Genomic DNA, 23,356 nt, shown 5'->3' on the forward strand with positions numbered 1-23,356 from the left:
AAAAGGTTCCTTTTGAAGTACTTGATAGTTTTATGTGCCCTGTTTAGTGTTAAGTTTAAGAGCAGGACAATGAAGTGTAGACAAGTCCTTGTTTACAAGGAAGACATAATCCAGTGTCCTTATGGTCAAGATTTTGCTATAGGTTCTTCTAGAAAATAGTAGGCCTGGGAGAAATTTAAATTATACTGCTGTAATTCAGGTAACTACGAGTTACACTTGTCGCGCTAAATTCCCGGAATTATGCCACTATGCCGCTTCACATAATTATGTGAAATTCACACTAAACAAACTACTGCTAATGCATGACAACAACGGAAGAAACAGTTTTTTGTGATAGTTTTGTTTAATTGCACCCGCAAGGATGCATTTCACACTAAAACATAGCACAAAATGACATATTTGCATTTCCCATAATTTAGAGTACTCACAAGAAAGAAAAGTATTCAAATTTCACACAACCCTACAAAAGAGGCTTTGTTGATCAGCTCTACTTGTTTGGTACCTGCGTTTTTAAAATAAATTGTTTGGATTCACATTATGCTTAATTTCATTTTTTTTTACCTCTGAAATAACCCATGTTAAGAGCCTGAAACCTTTTTATAATGCGCTCGGTGAGCCAGTAAAAGCTACTTATGTTTCTGCTTGTTGTACTATTTTTCCAAAGTGTGGACTGTACCACACACAATCCTGCACTCCTGTGTCTCAAGTGTCAAATATGTCAAATGAAATGGAGTTCAGAATACTCTGGGAAAAACCAAGGGAAGTGGATGGCAACATTTCCCTTTAATGCATAGCTTTCCTTTGCAATTTGTTCTTCCAAGGATTTCTCCAGCAATCCATAATGAATTTTAGGGAAGGTATGTCAGATAACACGGAAAGGCATGCTACATGAAGATATGTTGGTCCACATGATGTTCCAAAAAGGTCTCATTCGAAGCATCAGAAGCAAGGAAATACAGTTTTGCAAACAAACTTCAGAGAAGACCATGCATATTGTTTACGGATGCCCTCACTAAATAGTCTTTGCAGAACAAATGCTGATACATCCTTCTGTAATGTGCAATGAAAAGTTGTCTCAAAGTTAGATTCTTTATAGCACTCTCTGATGAAAGCAACTATCAAAAAAGATAATGTGTGTTGGAAGTCTTTTGTGTCCCCGAGATTTCAGACAGCAGGAGGCAAGCCAGCAAGCCCTTGGAGTCACTTTAGGTTTATGTGAGGCAGGTCCAGTACTTTTCACCCAGGCAGGGGAACAGTAGGCAGGAGGGCAGCTCAGCAAGGCAAGAGTCCAGCAAGGCAGGGGTCCAGTAGGGTAGCAGTCCTTAAAGAAACACAGCAGTCCTTCATCCTGGAAGAGTCTTCACAGGTTCAAAACTGTGCTGAGTTGGTGGTGTTAGAGGTCCAATACTTATACCCAGTTGTGCCTTTGCAGTGGGGGAGACTTTCAAGAAGGGTCTTTAAAGTGCACAAAGGTCCTTTTTTCCCAGCCCTGGCTCCAGAGTATCAGTAGGGGTGCCAGCCCATTCCTGCCCAGGAAGAGCCATTAGAATGATGCTGAGTGCTCAGACACACCTACCCTTCCTAGGTTTGTGGCTTTCTGGAGGGAATGGACAAAGTGTAACTGTTACCCACTCCAGAGGTGTATTGTAGATAGGCTGCAGGCACACAGAGCTGTAAGAGCAGTGAAAGGTCCAGTTTCTAAAACTGGCATTTCTAAAATAATAATGTTGAATCCACCTTTACCAGTGAAGAGGATTTATCATGACCATTCCAAAGATCCCAAAGATTATATAACTACTACTTTTCAATCAAAAAATACAGATTAAAAGTATGATAAGGAATTCCCAATGTTAACCTATGAAAGTGGTAGTCCTCAATGAAAAACACAATTGGGAGTTTTTCACTACCAGGACATACAAAACCTAAAAGTGCATGCACTACTTTTTACTTACACAGCACCCTGCCCTATGGGCTACCAAGTGCCTACTTTAGGGGTGACTTACATGCAACAAAAGGGGAGTTTAAGGATGGCAAATGGTTTTAAATGCCAAGTCGAGGTGGCAGGAAAGCTGCACATACAGGCTCTGCAATGGCAGGCCTGAGCCACGGTTAGGGGCCTACCGGAGTCAGTGTCACAGTAGTATCATTTAATCTACAGGCCCCAGGGTCAGGTAGTGCACTTTTCCAGGGATTTACAAGTGAATTAATATGTCAATTAGGGTTAGGCCAATGTTACCATGATTTAAGTGAGACAGCACAAGCACTTAGCACAGTTTAGCAGTGATAAAGTGCACATAGTCCTAAAACCAGCAAAACAAGGTCAGAAAATGGAGAGGGACAGGCAAAAAGTTAAGGGGAAGACCACCCTAAGGCTATCAGGTCTAACAAAGTGTATCAAGTGATTGCCATATCACAAGAAATCATTAAAATGGAAAATAATAATTAGTACATTTCTCTTCCTGAAACATACTTGTTAAGTGCTTTCTCAGGATGCAGACTGAGCAACCTCTCTTCAACGTTGTATGGATTAGATGACAGAAAGATAGTTGGTAACAGCACATGCAGGTTCAAGTGGAAATCTGTGACAACGTTGAGGAGGAAAGAGAGTTCCATCCTCAAGGTAATTTTATACTGGAAAAATACAGCAAATAGTAAAGTAAAATACAGTTTGTAAATCATTCACATTCTTGATAATTCAACAAGAAACTGTATCGCTAGGCCAAATATTTAAATATAATGCCATGTAAAGGCTACGAAAGAGGAATTGAAAACAATTCAAATGACATTGCACTACTATGCAATGCAATGCACTGGAAAAAATGAATTCATTACGCCATCAAGGATATGCTATAATAACTAGCACCGCGTTGACAGCTTAAGTGGCCGCATTAGAGGAAGAAGCCACAAAAAGCCATGCATTGCCTTCTGAAAGTTCTCAATCAGAGTGGCAGAGCGCTCAGCAATGCAGAAGCTCACCTGTCATGTAATGGGTTGCAATAGGGAAACTAGTTCTGAAGATGAGGATGAATGCACTTCCCCCCCTTTCTAAATGTCCTCACATGGTGGAGCAATGATCTATGCTGCTGAACTTTCTTATGCATTATATGTCTACTTTCTGGAGAACTACTCCTAAGCTCCTACTTTTGTCACCTACAGAGTCCCTCAGGGTTCCATACAGTTCACTGTCATTTTCAACTCCTACATGGAGCACCTTGGGGATTACTCACCATTAAATGTATCTCAGTTCACCAATATGCTAATGATATATAATACTTAAAAAGGTTCCTGCATTCAAGATATCCAGTGACTCAAAAACTGTCAGCACCTTATTCAGACCTGGATGTCCAGCACCAACCTGAATCTCAACCCCCACCCAAGACAAAGGGCCTGATTTAGAGTTTGGCAGATGGGTTACTCTATCACAAATGTGACGGATATCTTGTCCTCTGTATTATGATCTCCATAGGCTATAATGGGATTGTAATACAGCAGATGGGGTATTCGTGATGTTTGTGAGGGAGTAACCCACTCCACCAAGCGCTAATTCCGTCCCAAAGTTCCTGTCATTTGACAAGACATCAAAAAAATGAATTGTATAAACCTGGCCCAATGGCATGAACCTTGATGGCTTCAAATGTCAACTTACACTTAATGGCAAATCCCTTTGATTCACCAGAACACCAACCTCACCCTCAAAGAACACACTGCCAAGAAAACAAAGATGGCCTGGTACCTGCTCTCTCTACTGGAGAAAGTGAAATTTCCTTTGGGAAAGAGACTCATTCTGGGTCTGAACTAATAAGATAAAATAAGCCCCAACCTAATAAAACTACACTGGCTCCCTTTGCCAGCCCACATCATTAAAACTTGCTGCATAATTTACAAATCCACCACGACCTGCATCTATGCATATCTGGCTGGCAAGCTCATCATCTGCGGCGGCTTTCAGGACACCTGCAAGTAGCACACCATCAGACTGGAGAAAAACAAGTGTTAAAATGAAATATGAAAGGCAACAGTTGTTTTTAATTTATGCACCAAAAATCTGTAACTATATCCCAGTATCAATCAGGAATGCTCAAGTCCTACTCTAATTCAGGAAAGATATGAAGACGTAATTCTTTAAAGAACACACCATCATGATGTAGTTAATAGTCCATAAACCAGGTTTCTCTTCACGCATTTATTTACTGTATCCTTGCGATTTACCCTGACCAGTGCTTGGCTTCCTTTTGAATAGGTTTGAACTAAAAAAATACCACATACCTATACTGAGACAGAGAAGGAGTCTCTGATCTCAAAGGGCTCCTTTACCTATCCTCTGTGGATGCCATGAGAAAGCTTTGCTTCCCTTTCACAAAACACTTTGAGGTGCATTTGACAGCACAAGTTGCATGATGTTATGTTATGGTCTCTCCCCAAGAACCAACTACCCTTAGATTTTGATGCTCATATTACCTCAAAAATGATGGGACAGTACAAATAAATCATCACAACAAAAAAGTAATAATGTGTGCTGCTCCAGACCCCACATTTGTGGAACGGCAGAAAAAACATACGGATATCAGTGGTGCAAATGACACCATGTAAAGGCTGTCACATCACTTTATTGAAGACAGGTGGCACTCCTAATGACATGGGTCAAGGCCACTTGGCACTAGTGACATCATAATGATAAAAATATTTACAGTAAAGAGTTTCATGTATGACACCTGCATGAGAAATTACACATTAGAAACTAAGGGCCAGATGTACAAAGAGTAGGAATAACGATTTCCAAATAGAGATTTTATTCAAATCGCTATTTGGAAATCGCTATTCCTTATGTATGGAATTTTTTGTTTCATCCTAGTGGGTTGCAAATTGACCTACCTCATGAATTAAATAGGGTAGGTCACCATTTGTGACCCATTAGGAATGCTTGCCATCACAGGAATGGTGGCCTACTGAGGTCAGCAGACCACAATGTCTGTGACTGCCTTTGAATAAAGGGTTTTTTGTTTTGTTGAAATGCAACACGTTTTCCTTAAATGAAAACAGGACGTGTTTCAACAATCAAAAATGAAATGTTTTGTTTTCATTTTTTAAGAGCAGGCAGTGAGTGGTCCTTGTGACCACTGCATCCTCTTAAAAATGTTTTTCCAACATTCACAAAAGCAAAGGGGTCCCATGGGACCACTTCCAATTTTCAATTCATTAGCACCAACTTTAGAGTTGGTGGTAAAATATCAACATTTTGTGACCGCATGCCGCAAAAGCTTGATATATGACACTGGACATCGCTAGTTGGATGGGATGCCCTAAACACGCCCCTTCCAACTAGACATTTACACACCCAAACTGCAATTCTGGGGAATCGCAGTATGGATGTATGTACATTTGGAAAAGCATTCTTGCCATCGCAATGGCCCGATTCTGCGAATTGGGCAGTATGGCACCTCAACAATGCTTCGTACGTGTGGCCCCAAGTTTTAAATTAGTTTTCAACCTGTTGAATAAAAAGGGCAGAAATCTCTATAGATCATGTGTTAAAAGTGAGCAATACGAATAGATGATGTTAGATGCACAGATAAGGGCTAAGGGAGGGTGAGAGGGTGGTTTTGACTATCTGATCCACCCTGATTTTGTTGTTGTTCGATCACCCGGTTTTGGACCTTTTATTGTGAGGAAACTTCATAGTTTTGGACTCACCAACAGAAAACTCCTGGTAAAATGAACGGCTTGTTAAGCTACAGCTGCTGCAACGCAGCAAGGGTAGGAGGCCCAGGGCAAGTTACCTGTGTGAGGGCTGCACGGGGAGGATTCCTGGTGTGCACAGCCCAAACAATGCCCCTTGGTACACATATGAGGGATAGTCAGTGTGCTTACTGTCTTCATTGTAGTGACACTCAATTATATGTCAATGGGAAAGGCTGCCCTAGGGAGCAACTCCAGCTCCCTACGCTCCACAGACTCCAGAGCCACACTAATGTACACTGTAACTGGATGGAAAAGAACAATGCAGAAGGTTACAAAAGCATATCTGTACAGCTTATGGGTCATTCAGGGATGTCATCTTTCTCTGACTCGGATCAGGGTCAATTACTACTCTATCCAGCTGCAGGAGCAGGGCCTTCCATCAGCCAGCCAGCTTTCATTCCATGCCAGGAAGCGGGCCTGCCCCAGGCCCCTCAACGAGGAGGGGTTCCTTGGGGAAACTGCTGGGAGAGGCCCTGGCAGGAATGTCAGGGAGGAGGGGGCTGAGTCCCTGAGGGCACATGTGGCAACTGAATCCTGGATGATTCAATTTTGAGCTATCCCAGAAGACTGTGCAGGAAGGTTGGGACGGGGTAGAGAAGTGATGTGGCACATCAGGATAGGCCAGCATCGCAGCCCTGCTGGACACTTCTGCCCACACTTAAAAGGTCTTGCACAGGGGAGAGAGTTCTCTCTTGGATGTGCTTTTCTGCAGAAGACTGGGACTGAAGACGGGCATCATGGACAACTGGAAAGAATAACCACCTGACTGCCCACTGGGGTAAGAACTCTGCCCCTGAATGTCCCTAGACCCAGTGGGGGCATACCCCAAGACCAGGTAAGCTGGTCCCCTTACTCCCCCTGAGGACCATTTGGGGGAAAGACTGGGCTCTGGTGCAAGGAGAGTGCGCTGCTCAGAGGACAGAAAGGCACCCAAATAGAAAGCTGGTGCAGGGAGTCATTGGAACTGGCTCCCTACCAAGTTGGGAACCTTCTAGGTCAGGAGGCCTAAAGAAAGTGCTCCGGGTGGCTAGAGCTTTCCACCAGGAGCAAAATGAGGAGAAGATAATCGAAATTGGCCAAACAGGGCCCGAGATATCCTGGTGCAAATGTTGGTGACCTTTTTCTGGCCGGTGAGAAAGCAAGTAGGGCTCTGCCGCCGACCTCCAACTTGCCTCTGGGGAGGGCCCAGAGCCTGCCCAGAAGACCAAAGAATGCTTCCCCTACAAAGAAGAGGAATGAGTGGAGTACCGTCGCACTCCCCGCGTTAGGAGGAGGGGGTCCCGGTGCCCATTCTGAAACCCCGAGAACAGCAGGAAGAAGGGGTTGGGGGCTGTCGTACACCCCCACCTCAACTGCAAAGGGCCCCCAGACCCTATCCTGGGACCCCGCAAGGCTGTGACATAAGGGGGAGCACTGTTGCGTTCCCCTGCATCAACAGGAAGGGTGCCCAGGATCATATCCCAGGGCCTGACGCCTGAAGGTGACTGGGTGAGTCCCACCGCACTCCCCTGAGTGGCCCCCCGTCCACGCTTCCAGCGCTGGTGTCTGGCGGGAGGGGGAGAGCGGGACCACATGTGCACATCTGCTTGCAGGAGGGACAGACCAGAATGCTGCTGCAGGCTCCTGCAGCAGTATGTGAGCCTGCTGCCTACGCAGGGAGCCAGAGAGGGTAGCCAGGGTTGGTCTCCCCGAGCAGCGCTCCAACAAGACCCCCCCAGAAGTCTAAAGTCACAGCACGAGGCTGCAAGAATTTAAAAAAAGAACAAAGGAAAAGCGAAGTGGCTCTTCCCAGCACTGTGGGAGAGGCGCTAATCAATTGTGCATGCTCCCAGAGGAGCGTCCCATAATCCCCTGCTGGCCTGGCCAAGGTTTCACCTCAAAGTTGCTCATTTTGGCATTGTGGTAGCCCCAGGAGAGTGGAGTCACCATCAAAGTGTTTAGAAGGTGCAGGGGAGAGCTGCAGGAGAAGCGCAGCCTCCCCCCAGAGAAAAAGCCCAACGCCCCTACCCCAGGTTGGACTTGCAAATGGCAACCCCTCAAGGGTTTAAAGCATATCTCAAGCACTGTCCAAGCTGCTTTTGTTTTACAGTGAAGAAGCTGCACCTTCAACGGGTGAAGATCATGGCTGCAGTCCTTGTGGCTTAAAAGTGATTAACAATGAATTGCTATAATTGTGAACACCCTCTAGGGGTGAATCACTGTAATTACATGTATTTTTACAGTAATGGAGTTCTTTAGGGACTGTGGTAAAATTGCAGGGCGTTCTGCTGAATGTGAATAAATATAAACGGCTGCAGTGTTGTGGCCAATGATGTGACGTGTATGGTCAAATGTAAAGACACTGCTAGGGGTGAACAATGGCATTACCCAACTGAGAACAACCAAGTGATGTCCTTTAGGGACTTTGTCAACTGTACATCATTTTTATGTAGAATGCTTCAGTGTGGAAAATGATTAAACCTTGCCCACACCCTTCAGGTGTGTGGTTAAACTGGGTAGATCATGCTGAGAATAATCGTAACAACACAAATCATTCCAACATGCCTATACATATTTCTTGGTAATGCTTTATTTGAGTAATGAGACTGACAGCCACAAGTAATCAAAGTAGCTGTATTTTATTGCCGGTATTAGGTGCTCTCACTCCAAGTTACAGTCAGATCTTGCATTGGAATACGAGTGAATACCTTGCTATGTGGGTTTTTGGTTTACATCTCCCTTTGGGAGAGACAAGAAATATTATGCAATGTCACCCAAAAGTAATTCCTTTAGCTTGTGTGTATTTGTAAATTTTTGAATAGTGTTGCAGACTGTGTGTTGTGATAAATGTACTTTTCCTTTATCAAAAGAAAAAGCACAGACTGGATAATCATTTATTGAGTGTTATTCTTGTGTATTTGTGAATGGTGATTACTGGCCCACACCACCTCCCTTAAGTAAGCTTTGGACTGCTCTGCAAGGCTACCCTATGAGAGTCAAGCACTACAATGGAATGTTTGGCTCCCAGTAGTGGTTGAGTCTGGACCATACAACTTGCACTTGTGAAGGCCATACAACTAATGACCCACCCTCCAACGGGGAGTAAATGTACATGCTTGCAGGACTGATTTCAGGAATGTTTTAACCAAGGAATGTTTTAACCCTAGCCACTCTGAAAGCATCATCTCTAGGTTGTCTAGGTTTCAAGCCTTGGAAAGGTCAGCAATCGCTATATTAAGAAGGAGAAAATGAAAGCATCATCAATTGTTTATCAGAAATTCATTGTTTGGAAGTAACAGGAAACAGCCTTTAGAGCACTGCTTACCTTTATGCCGCCCCAGGATTGATTGGACAAGAAATCAACGGGGCTTGTTAAACCTGGCTGTGCAGGGTACCGAAGAAGGAAATCCAGCTCACCCGGGTTAATTTCTTTACTCATCAAAAGTATCTAGGGTATGAAACAAGCGCAACAGATTTACTGCAGCTGAAAACAGTACACAATGAGGCTCCTAAGTACATATCCATATTTTTTCGGACTCTACTATACACAATTACAGTTACATCACTATTTGTATACTTTTCAAAAGACAACCAAATGTGGAAAAGACACCTTCTGCACTCTGAAAAAGCATTTTTTCTCTGTACAAAGAGATCAAGTTAATTGGCACAAAGAAAAATTACTTACATGTAACAATGCCTCTCTAGTGTTAATATTCAGTTAAATACGTTGCTCTCATCACTTGTGTATGATCTGGAAACATTATGTTCCTTATAAATATATATATATATATATATATATATATATATATATATATATATATATATAGTCCAAACACAAGTCCCGGAATACAGGAGCTCATACAGCGGTCCTGGATGGGCTCCGAGAAGCCCTAATATATCTTCAAACACTCCCTTGAAATAACAGGAGAACCAGGACACCTCCAAAATACAGTATTCCTTGAATTAATTTATTCCAGCATGAAACATCCAACGCGTTTCGGCATCCGCCTTACTCATGGATAAATTTTTTCTAAAGTGCTCACCTTAAAAACCAAATTGATCACAAACATAGATGACGGACAATTCTTAAATACATCAACCATAAAACACATAGTGTGGCGGCCATCTTAAAGTGTCCAAAGAATTGATTCACACATTAATTTGTACCCCATTTTTTTACAAAATTGCTCCAGTTTGTTCTAATATCCATTGCCATCCTTTCGTAAAATGTATCATGATGTTATTGCTCAACATATAAAATCTAAAAGGAAGAATACAATATTAAATGATGTTAATAGATTCTAAAATTCGTTAATCCAACATTAAAGTATACAAGATATAAATATTCCATAAAGTTAATCATCCTCTTAAAAAACTATAAATATTCTCAGATATTGTAACTATATCCTCTATTGGCACCCAAATCGGAATTAATACCATTATTACCATTTAATCCTACAGCGCCCAAGTGGGTATAAATACATTTAAGTATTACTATATTCCTTATAGGTCTTCGGTAATTTAAATATATTAAATATTTGTACCAATATTAGAATGAATACCATTGATTGACATACCATCTTGATGGACATATATACTTTAAAAAGATTTTTTTGGACGATATCTTGCTGCCCTAGATGTTATATCAGCAGATCTAACTCATATAGTGGACCTTTTCAAATTACATAGTCAGATATACATGTTCTTTTACTGTGGCAATTGATAAGAAGAACCACTGAATATTTTTCAAAAAAAGATTATTTTTATCTTCCCATACATGTCACCATTAATCAAAGTGTTATTCTAAAAAATGCCGCCTCACTTCCTCACCTTGTATCAAAAATTCTATGCCAAATAACTACCCTAAATGGATACTCAACTCCTCACTTGAATTCAGCCCGATAGGTTCCAACGTCTCAAAGTCTATTATATATCTAGACTCTAAAATACGTAGCAGTTTTTCTCTGTTACCACCCCTTTTGCTGATCTTCACTTGATCAATGACTACAAACTTAAGTAAATTCTCGTTGCCAAAGTGTTGGTTAAAGAAATGCCTAGCTACTGGATAATTCTTATCATAGTTTTTAATAGCTCGTCTATGTTCCAGAACTCTCTTCTTCGCATTGTGAATTGTACTGCCCACATATAGCTTATTGCACGGGCATATCAGGCAATACACACAGTAAGATGTATTACAATTGTAACTTCCCCTGATTGCAAAAGTGTCTGATCTACCTGGAACAGTCAATGTCTTGCAGCTATTACTGGTTTTACACGCTTTGCATTTCATACAACAAACACAACCATCCACTATGGTATTCTGTAGGCAACCTCCCAATGTCACATTGCTGCGACATAGATTGTCCTTGAGAGATCTACTTTTCCTAAAAGTTATTTGAGGATTATCTTCAATCCAACTTGTCAGATGGGAGTCCGTCTGTAAAATATGCCAACTCTTATTTAGAATGGTGCGTATTTTATATGACTGATTGTTATAAGTTGTAATGAATCTAATGGAGTCATTCTCCTTTACACGACCCCTTTTAGTCCCATACAGGACATCAGCTCTATTCAAAGATTCAACTTTCCGTCTGGCTTGATCAATAACCTTCGCCCCATAACCTCTCTTCCTAAACCTCTCACACATGACTTCACATTCTAGTTGGAAATCAGCTGTCTCACTACAGTTTCTCCGAGCTCTCAGTAGCTCCCCGAACGGTATACTGCGTATCAAGGTCCCCGGATGAGCACTATGAGCACATAGCAAGTTATTACCAGCTGTTGTTTTCCTATACAATTTAGATACCAATTTGTTGTCTCTTACAGCGATTTCAACATCGAGGAATTCAATACACCTCGGGTTTAGATGCTCAGTAAATCTCAAATTGTACTCATTAGTGTTTAGATCCCGCACAAATTGTAGAGCTGCTTCCTCATCACCTCTCCAAATTACAAAAATATCGTCAATGAAACGACACCATAGGACCACATTGGACTCAAATTGGGTTAATTTATCTGACACCTGCTCCTCCCACCAGCCCATAAACAAATTCGCATAGCTGGGGGCAAAGCAGGTGCCCATAGCTGTCCCTTGTAACTGCCTATAAAGATGGTTATCAAAGATAAACAGATTATTTTTAAGGCAGAATTCTATCATAGTACACAACATCTCTGAATGGAAAAAGAAGGACAATGATCTAGCTCGAAGAAAATGTCTAATAGCTTTTACCCCCAGAGAATGATCTATGCTGGTATAAAGGCTGGTCACATCCAATGTTAACAATAGGAAATCATCTTCCCAATGAATGTCATCAATAATCTTAAGGAAGTGTGTAGTATCCCTTATATACGAAGGTATTGATTCCACAAAGGGACGTAAAAAATAATCAATATATTTTGATGTGTTCTCTATCAATCCTTGATCTCTCCAATCAATAAGCATGTCATAGTATTTTACATTCATTAGTTTGACATCTCCCCAGCTTATTTCTTCATAACACTGAGTGTCACTGAGCTGTCTCATTCCCTCTGCCACATACTTTATGGTGTCTTGAATTACTACATTGCCCCCCTTGTCAGATTGTCTAATGACAATAGCATGATCTTCCCTCAATCCCCTGAGAGCTTGCCACTGATCACCTGATAAGTTGCTCTTCTTTGCCTTACTTGCACCATATCTCAATTTCTTCAATTGTTTAGTCACTGTTCGTTCAAAAACATCAAGTGCATCACAATGAATAACAGGTAAAAAAGTGGATTTCGGCTTGAAATTACTCGGGCAAGTATTATCAAGGGCAATGCCTGATCCCATCAAGTTCAAGATGGGATCCTCATGGGCAACCACCCCCTCACAAAGGTCGGTTGCTGTATGTAGCAAATCAATATCAGAAATACATAAATTACTAACATTTCTCTCATTATCCTTCACATCTAACCTCACATCACTTTTAACCTTGGTATGATACCACTTTTTCAATTTCAATTTCCTAATGAATTTAAATGTGTCAATCCTAGTTTGAGTATAGTTGAAGCAGCCAGTTGGGCAGAATGACAGGCCAAGAGACAAAACTGCTACGTATTTTAGAGTCTAGATATATAATAGACTTTGAGACGTTGGAACCTATCGGGCTGAATTCAAGTGAGGAGTTGAGTATCCATTTAGGGTAGTTATTTGGCATAGAATTTTTGATACAAGGTGAGGAAGTGAGGCGGCATTTTTTAGAATAACACTTTGATTAATGGTGACATGTATGGGAAGATAAAAATAATCTTTTTTTGAAAAATATTCAGTGGTTCTTCTTATCAATTGCCACAGTAAAAGAACATGTATATCTGACTATGTAATTTGAAAAGGTCCACTATATGAGTTAGATCTGCTGATATAACATCTAGGGCAGCAAGATATCGTCCAAAAAAATCTTTTTAAAGTATATATGTCCATCAAGATGGTATGTCAATCAATGGTATTCATTCTAATATTGGTACAAATATTTAATATATTTAAATTACCGAAGACCTATAAGGAATATAGTAATACTTAAATGTATTTATACCCACTTGGGCTCTGTAGGATTAAATGGTAATAATGGTATTAATTCCGATTTGGGTGCCAATAGAGGATATAGTTACAATATCTGAGAATATTTATAGTTTTTTAAGAGGATGATTAACTTTATGGAATATTTATATCTTGTATACTTTAATGTTGGATTAACTAATTTTAGAATCTATTAACATCATTTAATATTGTATTCTTCCTTTTAGATTTTATATGTTGAGCAATAACATCATGATACATTTTACGAAAGGATGGCAATGGATATTAGAACAAACTGGAGCAATTTTGTAAAAAAATGGGGTACAAATTAATGTGTGAATCAATTCTTTGGACACTTTAAGATGGCCGCCACACTATGTGTTTTATGGTTGATGTATTTAAGAATTGTCCGTCATCTATGTTTGTGATCAATTTGGTTTTTAAGGTGAGCACTTTAGAAAAAATTTATCCATGAGTAAGGCGGATGCCGAAACGCGTTGGATGTTTCATGCTGGAATAAATTAATTCAAGGAATACTGTATTTTGGAGGTGTCCTGGTTCTCCTGTTATTTCAAGGGAGTGTTTGAAGATATATATCTATATATATATATATATATATATATAGATATATATATATATATTACATTTTTAAAGAACTTTAGGCATTAGGGACGGCCATTAGGCAATAGTTTGATGTCATGAAGTCAATGCAATCATAGTCCTTCCCCTTCCAGAGAACTAAATTCCAAGGGACTTTATTTCAAATTCTAGTGGGTGAAGGAGTTGAGAATGTTGCATCGTTCTCTGTGCATTCTACAGACACAAGAGAAGTTACTCCCATGTATCAAGGTCATATTCTTACTGTACGAATCACAAGGTTTATGTGCACTTCAGCTAAGCCCAGGTGTGAATCAAGTGTCTTCTGTGTATGGAAGATGTGGAATGTGAGAAACACGATATGTGTATATTTATGGGACAGACTGTACATACAACAGCAGAAAAACCCCAGGCAGACAGATGTTTCACTGTAGTTTAGTGAAGAAGTAGTTACAATGTTTCCCTGTGACTTTTTCCGCCCTGATCTCACATTTAATTTAATTTAATTGTTAACAATGTTCCACTTTGTGCAGGTAGAGGGGTAAGCACCGAATCCACCTGTTACTTATGGGGTTTAGGAGAAGGCATTTCTTCATATTTTTCACATTGGACTTTCTTCCAGTGTGGAGGCAAAAAGCAAGAACAATGTTTCTCCTAAACCGTACTAATGACAGTCTAGGAATATGAACAGGGGCAATAGCAAGCATCCTGATTGTGATTGTGAAGATCACCCAAAAATTAAAATTAATTGAAGCTGTAATATTACATGTAGGCCATGTAAATTCATTATTTTCTCGTGTTAGTTCGCACGTCTTTGCAATAAAGAGATTAGATAATAACGTAACGCAAAGAGAAGTAATTGTTTAGGAATAATCCAATTATCATGTTTTTGTCTAACTGATAGGTTTACATTTCTTCTATAACCGGCCAGCTATTCCACAGAGTGGGGCAGAGACAGTAGAGAAGAGACCAGGCATCTGTTCCATTTTTCTAAATGATGGCACGGCCAAAATGAGTCCATGTTATCTGACCAGAACCATTATAAGGATGTGTTTGCAAGAAGCGTGTCATGTGGCCCGGGTGATCTAAAAAAAATGACAACTCTGAAAAATGAGGAATTATGTCAATCCTCTACTGAAGTTAGTGGAGTTGTAGCTACATGGACATCATAATCGCTTGGAACTCAAAATACAAGAGAGAAAAAAATAGCATTGAATCCTTACTGATCAGGTGCATCAACATCAAAGCTAATCCCAAAAAAATAGATAAATCCTGCAATCGGTAAAGTATATCATCTTCTGTTGTTTATACAATATTCATTAGACTCTGTTGAGCTGAGGAAGGCTTGGGAAAGAGGAAAGGTAGATATGCCTCTCCATGATATAGATATCTTAGATGTGGCACACCCTTCTGGAAAATAAACATGGTTCTGAAGCAGATAGCTCTCCAAATTAATTCCATCAAATGACTGATATGACAGACAGCATCTCAAGAGATGCTACTAATTGTGATGGAGAAATCGCCAACAAGATTAGGGCAATGTTTTAGATCCCAACCAGGAATCAATATCTTCAGTGAAGGGAACAATGAAAAAGCTTTGCCAATGATCACTTTACTACTGGATTGCACAGAACAAAAGATTTGTCAACAATATTAATCTATTGCTCTTAGTACATTTAAACTTTTTGGTGGACAAAGGATGGAATCAACAGTAGATCCCATGATACAATGAGAGAATCTATTTAAATATCAAGCTTAGGTAGGAAAACAGAGAAATGATGAACAAATGGATGAATACGTGATTACACGAGTGACTGAATAGGGATATTTGGTTTGTTGAGCTCCAAGAAACAACAGACCTCTAGGAATAAGGGGTGTGCAAAGTTTTAAGCAAAAGTAGTATTGCATAGTTCCTGATCAATGGCCTACAATGTCTATGCACTTGCACAACTTTTTCCTCGCACACAGCCAATATTTCCTTGTAACAATACTTCTTCGCCAGAGCTACTTGCCTCTGAGAATGGATGTGCAATTTGCTTACAATTTAACTTTAACACGTTTTTTTGCGACTTTGTAACTTAATAGAAGTTGCCCATCTTTTTTCCTTGCAATACATGAAAAGTGGTGAGAAAGTTCTGATTGAAAAGAGAAAAACTACATGCAGAAAACTGTGCAGGCTACTGGCAGTCAAAGTATTTTTTATGAATTATGTGAAGTCCTCACGGGAGAAAACACTGAGAACTCTGCAAACCTGTAACTCAAAGTGCTAAGAATTCCTCTTTTAGCAGCAGCTGGGGCTCCGTTTCTATGGTTCCAGCCATGTGTTCATTTCCTTTATGCTGCATCTGTAAATCTTTTTCCCAGCCTGAACATTGAGCTACAGAATCTACAGAAAACGTCCTTAGCTTGCAGAAATTAACACACTTACCTTTTCAGCACAAAAATCTGCTCAACAGATTAGCACTCTCCATCTCAATGTGTATCACAAATTATAGCTGAGGAGACATGGAGCAAGTTTGTGTGATAAGTATTTTGGAAGCTTCCTGTAATTGGGTTTATGAACAGGACATGCTGCTTTAAAGGTGACACTGAGCTGAAGTATTAACCAGTGAAGGGGCCGAGGTCTTGTACAATGCGATGCTTCTTTCAGAAGCCGAGCACCAGCCCTGGTGGTGCAGTTTCTCATCTCTGTAAGTGATCTGGCCAGACCTTGCCGAGTTATTGCTCGCACTATGAGCCCTTCGGCAAACGGTTTTGCTTAGGATGATACCAGAATCTTTGATGTAGACATCTGTGTCTAACGGCAACTTTTCACAAATCAATGTTTGTCATGAGATATTGACTTTCTGTCAGTTAACGCGTTGGGGCTGCAGTGAACACAGAGAGTATCAATGACAGTGCAGATATGCCATGTCACATCTGACAGCCACGGTGAGCCCAGTATGTATCATTCTTTATCCTTGCTAAATAATGGCAGCTTAGATGGACTGCACATATCTCACTTCTCTGGCTGTTATGCGGCTGCAGATGGAGGGGTCCAAAAGCAGAACATTTTCTTTTAAATCACAGTTTTAAAACAGTTTCTTCTTTTGCAGAGTGTAACGAGAGTAGGCACAATCACAGGGCAAAAAGATGTAGTCCTCCTGTGCCTTGCATCCCTTTGGTACCTTGTCCCCTTGTCATATGGTCCATCCGTCACACCATGTGTAACCCTAGTCATCTTCGCCTGCAGCAGTGAATGCAATTGATCTACTCTTACTGCATTACCATTCAGCTGGGTGAAGCATCGTCCCAGCTGCTATATAACCCAAGTCTTGATCATCAGATCAGTTTCCGTGTTATAGGCTGTGGACCCTGAAATGTATGTCAACTAAGAAAAGGCTGAACTGGTCAAGGGATACCTGTTCTCTTCTGGAGTTAAGAACGGGCTGTCCTCATAAGAAGCGGGTTCAGTAATGATTTGCATAAGGAGAGACGTTTGCAAAAAAGATGAGGTGAAGGGAGACAGAGAGCAATTTCCAGTGGTTTAGACTATTGTCAGGCATTCTCCCCATCACTTTTTGTCTGCTTATTATGAACGCATAACGTTCAACTATGTAAAGTGATCATCTACTCTTTGGGGCTCCACCTGCTCTGTCTAAACATGCTACACATGACAATGATACAGAAACGTTTAAAGTGTGAATACTTCTTTCTAAGAAATATATGGCAAAACCAAACTTGCTTCATCTGTGGGGAGCGCCTATCTTGTTCTCCTGCGAGGTGTTAGTTTGTTTACCTGGAAGGCGACTTGGGCGGTGTATGTCAGTTTGTCACATTCAAAGAGCCCTCTGGTGGTGTACTGGAACACAGAGAAGGTGATGCTGTCAATGAGGTTCGCAACCCGCTGTTTCAGAACCTCGTCAGGAAGAGATTTTTGAACTGCCTGCTGGAACACGACGCTGAAAGCCTGAAAAGAAAAACAGAGTGCATGAGTACTGGCGTGGTGTTTTTTTCCAAAATGCCTCTGTACCTGGCGAACTGATACTATTTAAGTACTGCAAGACTTCCGGTTTGTTAATGACTCAAAGTATGTAACTATTACTTTAACAAGAAGCCCATAAATGGCATTGCTGGTTTCTTTACTAGGCTAATCTATGAAGCACAAATAACCCTTCCTCACACTAATAAGGAACAACTGAGACCGAATGGAACTGCACGCACCAGATATACAGGGTTGTTATGAACAACTTTCAACTTTCACCATCTACTTTAAACTTTCACCTGCAATTCAGAACAATTCCCCATAGGACGTTGCAGCCAATGAATTTCATATCCTACAAAGGACTACCTCGGCTTATAACTGAAAAAACTCCCATTAGCAAAGAAGAGGGACTCGCACCATGTGCGAATAAAAGAGCTAGAAAGACATGATTAACAGTTAGAAGAGCAGGAGGTGGCCCATTTGTAGCAAATAATGTATGTGTATATCTATACATCGCGGGGTAAAGGGGAGTCGATATAAAAGACCCAAGGTTGGATAACGGGATATAACTTTAACTGTGTTTAATCAGCATCAAATCGCTGAATCAACTTGAGCCTGCATGTTCAGGTGTTTACCTCAGCATTCATATTTTAATTCAGGATTGTTATACTGAGGTGGGTTTTGTCCTGGACTAGGAACATTTTTGGCAACTGGTTCCTCTTTATTTTTGAAGTAGGTGCTGTAGCAGTGCTGTTAATATCTAACATACCATGCATGACTCAGGCTAAACTGGCCTACAGAACTATCGCATCATCACAACAGTCTTTCTTCTCTTTCTACGGACGTCATAGTCTGGCAATGGATCCTGTCTTTAGCATCTGCTTCACATCATTGTGCTCTATTATGATAGTACTGTTCATGGCATGCAAAGGAGCCTTTGACATGCTGCTTCTTCTTGAGTTGTCTATTCCTTAAATGCTGTGTGAGACCTATTCTATGTTAAGTAAACTGGCATTTCTAAAGAGAGTGGTGAAGTTAGGACTTGTATCTCTCTCGGATTCCACTATCATCTTATGTAAGTATTTTTTTGAGGTAGCAAGCTTTCTGCAAATCATTGCTCCATGTGTCTTCTTGTAAAGTTCCACATGCAACATAGGACTGTCATGATGGTAAAGTTCCTAATTCAAAGGTACACAATTTCATGCAGTTGTGGAGTTTTCAACATGTTTACCCTCTGCTCGGTTGGTGCACACTTTGAAATTAAAATTTCACTTTCTTTAATACAATGCAATTCAATATTAAGTGTAATATTTAATCCCGTTTGTGAAATATGTAATGCCTTTAAGGAGTGTGTTCTATAAACAAGCTATATTTTTTAACGTTATAGTACGTACCTAAATATTTTAAAAGACTAAGGGGGTTAGTACAACTTTGGAGGAGGTGTTAATCCATCCCAAATGTGACGGATATACCACCAGCTGTATTAGGAGTTTCCAAGGATATAATGGACTCGTAATACGGCTGGTGGTATATCCGTCACTTTACCGTCACTTTTGGGACGGATTAGCACCTCCTCCAAAGTTGTAATAACCCCCTAAGTGTTTAAAAAGTAAAACAGGATTCATTATCACTTTCTCTTTCAATGAGGCCTCCAATTTCACGGAGAAGTAATACACTGCAGACAGTGGCGTCCCAAAACCACAGCAGAAGCTAACTCTCAATTAGACAGAGGACATTGAGGGGGTCATTCTGACCCCAGCGGTCAGAGACCGTCGGGGCCAGGGTCGGCGGGAGCACCGCCGACAGACCGGCGGTGCCCCGCAGGGCATTCTGACCGCGGCGGTTCGGCTGCGGTCAGATTCGGGAAACCGGCGGTCTCCCGCCGGTTTCCCGCTGCCCAGCAGAATCCTCCATGGCGGCGGAGCGAGCTCCGCCGCCATGGGGATTCTGACACCCCCTACCGCCATCCTGTTCCTGGCGGGACACCCGCCAGGAACAGGATGGCGGTAGGGGGTGCCGCGGGGCCCCTGGGGGCCCCTGCAGTGCCCATGCCAATGGGCATGGGCACTGCAGGGGCCCCCGTAAGAGGGCCCCCACAAAGTATTTCAGTGTCTGCTATGCAGACACTGAAATACGCGACGGGTGCCACTGCACCCGTCGCACCTTCCCACTACGCCGGCTCAATTCTGAGCCGGCGTCCTCGTGGGAAGGCTGATTTGCCCTGGGCTGGCGGGCGGCCTTTTGGCGGCCGCCCGCCAGCCCAGGGCAAATCCCAAAATACCCTCAGCGGTCTTTCGACCGCGGAGCGGTATTTTGGTGGGGGAAGCCGCCCGCCGAAGTTAGAATCACCCCCTGAGTAATTTAATCCACGATGATTAACTTAAACTAAAATAAAATAAAAGAACTCATGTAAAGTAAGCAACTTCCTTTTTCCTTTAAGTGGCTTCAACAAATATAAGTAGACATCTCATATATCCACTATTGCCTAAAATGTTTTGTATGATTAGCTAAATAGTGTGCATGTGGTGCAAGAACTTAAAAACTGGCAGCACAGCTTGTAAATCATAGACATGGCAAAATATCCAGTGACACAATCAGGATGCATGTGAAAGAAGTCATCTGCATGTGGTTTTTGCCAGCTTATAAAACTGTAATGGAGAACAAATGCTAAAATAATGTTTGATGGGACTGGAATTAAGGAGACTCCACGCAAAACGACCCTATTACTAGGTTTATAAAGCAGTGATATGTAAAAGGGCAGCTTTGGGATCAGGAGTCCTGCAGATCGCTGCACGCTCAATACAGCCATCTCTTTTACAAGTAACACCTTGGTCATTCACTAAATTTGTTATATCAGAAATTCAATTACACACCTTGTCTCAATCACGCAGGCAGTAATTTGAAAGCTCAGCGTAATCGTGTACTCAGAGAGGAATTTGAAGCATCAGAGCTCCTGTGGCGATTATGTAGAAGTAAAATCAACATTCCGCTTTGCACACCTTGGAATGGGAGATATCACACTAAAAGCATGTGTAAATTTTCCAATTCCGAGGTGCACAAACAGGGCATGTTTGCTATTCCACTGCCTGAATTGCAGCAGGCTTTACATGCCAAAACCAGGAGTTTTAACCTTGAATCGGTATTTGCAGAATCGCAGACTTTAGACAGAAGCAGTATAATGGCCATTTCTGGGCTTCAGCCCCTCTACATTATTTTCTTAATACTGTAACACATCTGGCTGACATGTCGATCTTGGAGAATCACTAGTACCCAGGATACATTAGTTAGTGTCAAAAACATATGGCACAAATTGGCGACCACTTTCTGCACTCACCCTCAAGGGGGTTATAGTTCTCCTAATTCACAAGGCAGAAAAGAAGATGCATTCTTTATGAGTTTTGTCTCCTTTTGTTACTAGGCCGACAGCGGCAGCTCCTCAACTATAGTGGAGGAGTGTCCCCCCGGCAGCAGCTGCAAACCTTTTACAATAAAACAATAACAAACTATGTTTATTATTGTTTTATTGTAAAAAGGGGCGGGCCATGGTGTGACAGAGATGGAGGGGGAAGTGCACAGCACTCCCCTCAGTGCGCCTGTTTGTTTGGCTGGCTGCCTCGGGCCGGCCAAACACACATGCGTGCTGGGCTCTCTCCAACCCTGCACTGTGTTGCCGGGTTGGAGACAGCAGGCAGAAGCTCCCACTCTGCCTTGGAGCACCATGCCAGGGTGCTCCAGCCAATCCTAACGCTACATTCACGCTGCCAGCAGCATTAAAGCAGCATTTAGATTGGCCGCAGGGCAGGCTGGGTGCCTGTGCCTGCTGTGAGGACCATGGAGCAGCACGGCAGAGGCGAGGAAGGAACATTTTATTTTATTTTTTTATATTTTTTTTGTTCTCTCCTGCCGCCACATGCTGTGCCACTCCACCCCTTCCCCCCGTCCCGCAACTGTAGGCTGACATACAGTCAAAATACTAGAAATATAATGTTGATCTCAAAAAATGAAAAAAACTACACTTTAGATTCAGTAGTGGTTAAAGTTATCAATAATTGCGCCTTGGGTGGACCTCCACGGCTACAATACTGCACCTGCCACAAATTAAGGACCGTAAGTGAGTAGGAAGAATGTTAATTGCCATTTTATGTGCTGGAATCCAGGAAATCAGAATGGGAAAGAGAATTACAGTGCACACAATATTTTCAAGGGGGAGCACGCGGGAAATACACAGGAGACGAAAAGAAACAAACACTGGCAAAGCTAGTAGACCTCGCCTTTGGGAACTTTTGGCTTTGTCAGTGTGTTTTTAGAGAGGACGTTCTACATCAGCAAAAACACACAGACAAAACATTTTTTGCTGATGGTGTGCAGCAATGGCCAAAAGGAAGAAAAAAAAATAAAAGGCACTGAAGAGCGGCTGCATCATTTCATAAACACACGTGTGATGATGTATGTGAATGTGTAACCGCACATGCATTCACCTGCAAAATGACACTTGCACAAGTAAATAAAGCATAATAACACTTAAATAGCATGAAAGCCCTTTTTTAAGATGCATGGGCCAGCAACAATTTGCTGTCATTTCCCTTAAATAAAATAAAAAGAAATAAAAATAAAAAAAAGGATCGGAGGGGTCAGAGAAAACTGCAAGGGGCAGGTGGAGGCAAGCAATGATGAGTTGGAAGGGGGCATATAATGAAAATAAAGCCAGGTTTGGGGAGAGAACCACATGTGGGAGAGAGCAGTATGGAAGATTAGGTGAGGTAGTTTGGTGGGGGAGAAGCACATGTGAAAGAGACCTGGAAAACTCATGCACTTCCACACAGTGCTAAACCAAAAAGGAAAGGAGTATGTTACTTACCCTGTAAGTATTTATCCGTAGCATGTAGTGTGCTGATTCACATGCTATTCACACTTCTGCCATCTAGTGTTGGGCCTGGACTCTGCAACTGTTTTTCTCAAGGAAGTTTTTTACAGTGGACGTTGTGCATTGTAACTCCTCCTCGAGGCACTGCGCATGTTCAGTGGTACCTTTGTAAGATTATTATATTTTTTCCTCCCATTTAGGAAGCAAAGATATAGTCTTATGTATATGTGCCACCATCTAATACCTGCAGGGGAGGCGGGAGGGTGCATGTGAAACTGCAGCACTACAGGCTACGAATAGATGCTTACATGGTAAGTAACATACTTCAATCATAGTATGTGCTGGCTGCAGATACACATACTATACATAGACCGTAAAGCAGTACCCCTCTTGTGGCGACTTAGGCATCAGATGGTGCATTTGGCTGAAACAATGTGCACAAAGCAGTTTGTCCCACAAGAGCTTGTTGTCTGGCTTGAACATTCTCACAATAGTATTCTGTAAATGTTTGTGGGTTCGTCCACGTAGCTGCTTTGCAAATGTTTGTTATTGGGATGTTGCCTAAGAAATCAATTGATACTGCATTCTTTCTAGTTGAATGAGCTCTTGGTGTTGTTGGTAATGCCCTTTCAGCAACTGTTTGAGGATTAAGAAAGAAGACCAGTAAGTCTAATGT

The 23,356-nt window shown here is 41.6% G+C and overlaps 1 protein-coding gene across 1 annotated transcript in view; it reads right to left on the reverse strand.

Annotated features, from left to right (window-relative positions):
• The window catches only part of DNAH9 (dynein axonemal heavy chain 9), a 975,671-nt gene that overhangs the window by 312,383 nt on the left and 639,932 nt on the right, over positions 1-23,356 (reverse strand). The window contains exons 58-59 of the mRNA XM_069200368.1: positions 17,631-17,801; positions 9,044-9,166 (exon numbers count right to left, since the gene is read on the reverse strand). Of these exons, the coding sequence (XP_069056469.1) occupies positions 9,044-9,166; positions 17,631-17,801 (294 nt within the window). The remainder of the gene's footprint in view (positions 1-9,043; positions 9,167-17,630; positions 17,802-23,356) is intronic.

This window comes from Pleurodeles waltl, chromosome 7 (assembly GCF_031143425.1).
Source record: "Pleurodeles waltl isolate 20211129_DDA chromosome 7, aPleWal1.hap1.20221129, whole genome shotgun sequence".
Classification (NCBI taxonomy): domain Eukaryota; kingdom Metazoa; phylum Chordata; class Amphibia; order Caudata; family Salamandridae; genus Pleurodeles; species Pleurodeles waltl.